Genomic DNA, 5557 nt, shown 5'->3' on the forward strand with positions numbered 1-5557 from the left:
CTGATTTCCTTGCAGTCAGTTTTTTGCGTCTGTTTACTACTCAGCCGTGCCCAAAATCGTAATTTGGGCCTAAGTCCTAGCTCGGAATTCAGAATTGAGCGATTCCAAAGACTGACGTGTTTTTTTAACAATTGTAAGGGGTTAGTTAGCACAGAAGTTGAATTTGTTGAAGTCCGATTTTTCGCGACTATTTCTTGCTCTTGTGGAACTAAAGTCATAATTTGGGCCTAACTCCTAGCTTGGACATCAGAATTGAGCGATTCCAAAGCTTGACAAGTTTTTTTTACCATTTATAAGGGGTTTGTGAGCTCAGAAGCTGAATTACTTGCAGTCAGATTTTTGCGTCTGTTTACTGCTCATTTGTGCCCAAAATCGTAATTTGGGCCTAACTCCTAGCTCGGACATCAGAATTGAGCGATTCCAAAGACTAACGTGATTTTTTTTCAATTGTAAGGGGTTAGTGAGCTCAGAAGTTGAATTCGTTGAAGTCCAAATTTTCGCGACTATTTCTTGCTCATCTGGAACTAAAGTCGTAATTTGCGCCTAATTCTAGCTCGGGCATCAGAATTGAGCGATTCCAATGCTTGACAAGTTTGTTTTACCATTTATAAGGGGTTCGTGAGCTCAGAAGCTAAATTCGTTACAGTTACTTTTTTGCGTCTGTTTACAGCTCATCTATGCCCAAAATCGTAATTTGGGCTTAACTCCTAGCTCGAACATTAGAATTGAGCGATTCCAAACACCGATGTGATCTTTTATCAATTGTAAGGGGTTAGTAAGCTCAGAAGTTGAATTCGTTGAAGTATGATGTTTCACCACTATATCTTGCTTATCTGGAACTAAAGTCGTAATTTGGGCCTAACTCCTAGCTCGGACATCAGAATTGAGCGATTCTAAAGCTTGATAAGTTTGTTTTACTATTTATAAGGGATTCTGAGCTCAGAAGCTGAATTCCTTGCAGTCAGTTTTCTGCGTCTGTTTACTACTCATATGTGCCCAAAATCTTAATTTGGGCCTAACTCCTAGTTCGGACATTAGAATTGAGCGATTCAAAAGCTTGAATTGTTTTTTTTACTATTTCTAAGGGGTTCGTGAGCTTCGAAGCTGAATTCGTTAAAGTCTGATTTTTCGTGTCTGTTTCCTGCTAATCTTGGCCCAACATCGTAATTTGGGCCTAACTCCTATCTCGGACATCAGAATTGAGCGATTCCAAAGCCTAACATTTTTTTTTCCCCATTTTTAAGGGGTTCGTGAGCTCAGAAGCTGAATTCCTTGCAGTCAGTTTTTTACTTCTGTTTACTCCTCATCTGTGCCCAAAATAGTAATTTGGGCCTAACTCCTAGCTCGGACATCAGAATTGAGCGATTCCAAAGACTGACATGATTTTTTATCAATTGTAAGGGGTTAGTGAGTTCAAAAGTTGAATTCGTTGAAGTCCGATTTTTCGCGTCTATTTCGTGCTCATTTGGAACTAAAGTCGTAATTTGGGTCTAACTCCTGGGTCGGACATCAGAATTGAGAGATTCCAAAGCTTGACAAGTTTTTTTCACCATTTATAAGGGGTTCGTGAGCTCAGAAGCTGAATTCCTTGAAGCCTAATTTTTCGCGTCTGTGTCCCGCTCATAAGGGCCAAAATCGTAATTTGGGCCTAACTTCTAGCTCGGACATCAGAATTGAGCGATTCAAAAGCCTGAATTGTTTTTTTTTACCATTTCTAAGGGGTATGTGAGCTCAAAAGCTGATTTCGTTGAAGTCCAATTTTTTGCGTCCGTTTCTTGCTCATCTTGGCCCAAAATCGTAATTTGGGCCTAACTCCTAGCTCGGACATCATAATTGAGCGATTCCAAAACCTGACATGTTTTTTTACCATTTCTAAGGGGTTCGTGAGCTTAGAAGCTGAATTCCTTGAAGTCCGATTTTTCGCGTCTTTTTTCTACTCATTTGTGCCCAAAATCGTAATTAGGGCCTAACTCCTTGTTCGGACATCATAATTGAGCGATTCAAAAGCCTGACATGGTTTTTTTACCATATATAAGGGGTTTGTGAGCTCAGAAGCTAAATAAGATGAAGTCCGATTTTTTCGAGTCTGTTTGCTCCTCATCTCGGCCCAAAATCATAATTTGGGCCTAACTTCTAGCTCGGACATCAGAATTGAAAGATTCCAACGCCTGACATGGTTTTTTTTATCATTTCTAAGGGGTTCGTGAGCTTAGAAGCTGAATTCGTTGAAGTCTGACTTTCGCGTCTGTTTCCTGCTCATATGGGCCCAAAATCATAATTTGGGCCTAACTCTAGCCCGTACATCAGAATTGAGCGATTCCAAAGCCTGACATGACTTTGTACAAATCATAAGAGGTTCGAGAGCTCAAAAGCTGAATTCATTGATGTCCGATTTTTCGCGTCTGTTTTTGCTCATCTGGAACTAAAATCGTAATTTGGGCCTAACTCTAGCCCGTACATCAGAATTGAGCGATTCCAAAGCCTTACGTGTTTTTTTTTACCATTTCTAAGGGGTTCGTGAGCTCAGAAGCTAATTTCCTTGCAGCCTAATTTTCGCGTTTGTGTCTTGCTCATTTGGGCCCAAAATCGTAATTTGGGCCCAAAATCGTAATTTTTTTTTTTGCTAAATAAGAGAGATATCATTAAACAAAACTACCCATTTACAACCTACCATTACCCTTAGGGAAGGCAAACCAAATAGGAAAGCACAACACCCAGGCAAAACAAAACATTCAACTATACATTTTCACTTTTTAACACTTCAAACCACTCTTGATCCTTAACAGAGATTTTCTTTGGAAGCACTAGGCTAACTCTCAACAGCACAATACTTCTAATCTTCTTGCAGAGCACTTCAGGTCTCCAGACTGTGTGATTCCAGAACACTTCATTCCTAGCCCACCATATGTAGTAGGCTAGGGCACTATAAACAACAGCTATTACTCTTCTCTGAAATTGAGTCCTCCTGCTCCTTGACAGGAACTTCAACATTCGACTAAACCAGATGTGGTTTTGATTCAGAGACAACCAGCTTCTCATTACTTGCAGGCACTTTTGAGCATAATCACACTCAAAAAACAAGTGTTTATGTGATTCCTTCCCAGAGCAAAATACACAGTTATCATCCACACAGATGCCAGCTAGCTTTAATCTATCTGTTGTTCTCAGTCTTTCCAACATGATTAACCATGTAATGAATCTGCTGTGTTTAGGCACAGCAAGCCTATTCCAAATATATCTATTCCAAAATCATAATTTGGGCCTAACTCCTAGCTCGAACCTCATAATTGAGTGATTCAAAAGCTTGAATTATTTTTTTACCATTTTAAGGGGTTTGTGAGCTCAGAAGCTAGGCAAGTAACGGCTTATCAAAAGCCTTATATGCTTTAAAAAGAAGAGTTACGTTGGCAAGTAACGGCTTATCAGATAACATAATATTCAACCTTTTCTGGTCTTTACTAAACTTATATCTCGATCATTTTTCTTCATCTGTAACTTGGCCACTTTTCATTTCAGTTCATAAGCTAATCCAACTAAAACCATTTAGAAAGCATTTTCTCATCATCATACTCAAATCATATTCCAAGAAACACAAATATTTTCGGACACTTCCAATAACAAAATAAAATCATATTCCACAAATTCACACATGAAGATGCATCTATAACCATGTCCACGACTATAAACTATATATGATATCTAAATTCAATATAACACGCACGTACATTTAAATAGATTTTGCTGAACATAAAGGTTACCTTGATAAGATACTTTAAACCGTTTAAAGGTGAAATTGTAAAGTATTCTTGATGAAACTCATAATAGTTATTTTCGCAAAAAATTTAATTTGCAACAACGACTTAAGGATTTATGCAAAGTGTATTTCTGAGATAATTGTATGCACAAATGGATTTTATACTAGGAGATACGTTCTCAATAATGTTTTCTGAATTATTTGTTACGTAGTGGGATTCGGTAAAATGAGTTTAGAAGGATTTAAATATAAGACATGTAACCAGGAAGTGTTTTATGAAATTGAAATACATAAAAGTATCTATTTCATTTAAGAAGATTTGTGACTTCGTTAAGTAGTATGTATTTCCATCTGATCTTATTTTCTAATGTGTATGTTTTGCTATCCCGATATTAAGCTATTTGATGAATACATTGAAAAAACTTATCAAAAGTGATAAATGGCACAAATATATGTTAAGCCACTAAAATGGATTTTTAGTTGGACGGTGTGTACTCAGTTTTCCTGACTTTGTTCTTAGAACCTGTCCTGGTGGGGATAGAGTTCATTGTGGGTGATTTCGCATGTTTCTCTTGAAAGCTCGAAGTGGATCTTAAGTGAGAGTTTAGTTATTAAGTTGCAATTAGATTAATGATTCAAAAGTTGTATTTAGAGTATGAAAATGTTAATATTTATGTGCTTAGTTGAGAATAAAATATTCTATATTTTGGGAACCGAGTAAAGTATTATGTACTTTTATATTGTTTTTGAAGTTGTTTGTTGTGGGCCCTAACCCACAAATCCAGGATTGTATGAAAATGTTGAAGAAATTGAGAATTTGTACCTAGAAAATCTGATGAAGCATTGGAATTTTTCTGGAGCTCAAGGGTTTCACTTTTTTTTTTGGTTGTTTTCCTCTATACTTGACACGAATGGAAGAGCAAAAGAAATGAGATTTTGAAACTTTTATAACATTTGAAACCTGAACAAATATACAATTGTTTCTCGTTTTTTCTTAAATTAAAATACTAATCCTAACATTCTATAACAAAATGTCATTTGAGAATATATAATAGAGTTCCCTTTTGTCATGAAACCATAAACTTTATTAACAAAATCCATCAAACAATGTTGAAATATTATTTTTAAATTAAGATAGATAATTAACGTCTAATTAAACCTCTTGGTATTGTGTTGCTGTTTTTCTCTTTTCCTCTGCTTCATTTTTCTAGTGCTGGTTGCTGCCACCACCATCGTGGTCCGCCGCTGCTGTTGGGGTTGGTGCTGCAAGTTAGTTCCTCCGCCATTGTGGTTCACTGATGTGTTGTTGTAACCATTATTTTGGTATTCCTTTTGTAAGAAGGTATAAGCTAAAATTTCTTAATTCCTTCTCTTCTTTGATTCCAATTCATGTCTGATACAATGGGATTTTATCATCTGATTTCATAAATAATTTTGTTTCTCAATCTTGTTATTGATTAGCAAATTTAGTTATTATAGGAGTTGTTAAATTCAAAGATTCAATCTTTTATCTTTCATTAATGGATTAAAGCTTCTAATATGAATGAATCCTTCTTAAGTAAGTTATAAAATTTGATTTCTTATAAATCATGTTGTTTGATAATATTCATTTACAAATAAAACTTGGAGTTATTTAGAGTAAGCATGTGAGATTGGTTTGAGAATGGGTATTTATGATTTCAGTTCTGGAGGAAATCGAAGCTAGCGTGTAGAGTGTAAGTTGAATCTGTTTAAAGACTTGAGATTGAATAAGACTTGAGGATGAGAGGATCATATTGTTATAAAAGTAGATTGGATTCCATA

General features: G+C 36.0%; 1 protein-coding gene across 1 annotated transcript; it reads right to left on the bottom strand.

The window, feature by feature from the left end:
• Positions 1-2736: 2736 nt before the first annotated feature.
• Positions 2737-3180, bottom strand: LOC125494016 (uncharacterized). Its single transcript, XM_048637515.1, has one exon. The coding sequence runs from the start codon at positions 3178-3180 to the stop codon at positions 2737-2739; it is 444 nt and encodes a 147-aa protein (XP_048493472.1).
• Positions 3181-5557: the final 2377 nt, after the last annotated feature.

Source organism: Beta vulgaris, chromosome 6 (genome assembly GCF_026745355.1).
Source record: "Beta vulgaris subsp. vulgaris cultivar EL10 chromosome 6, EL10.2, whole genome shotgun sequence".
NCBI lineage: Eukaryota > Viridiplantae > Streptophyta > Magnoliopsida > Caryophyllales > Amaranthaceae > Beta > Beta vulgaris.

Coding starts and splice junctions, on each gene's coding strand:
- LOC125494016 (XM_048637515.1), bottom strand. CDS start 3,180: ATGTTGGAAAGACTGAGAACAACAGATAGATTAAAGCTAGCTGGCATC.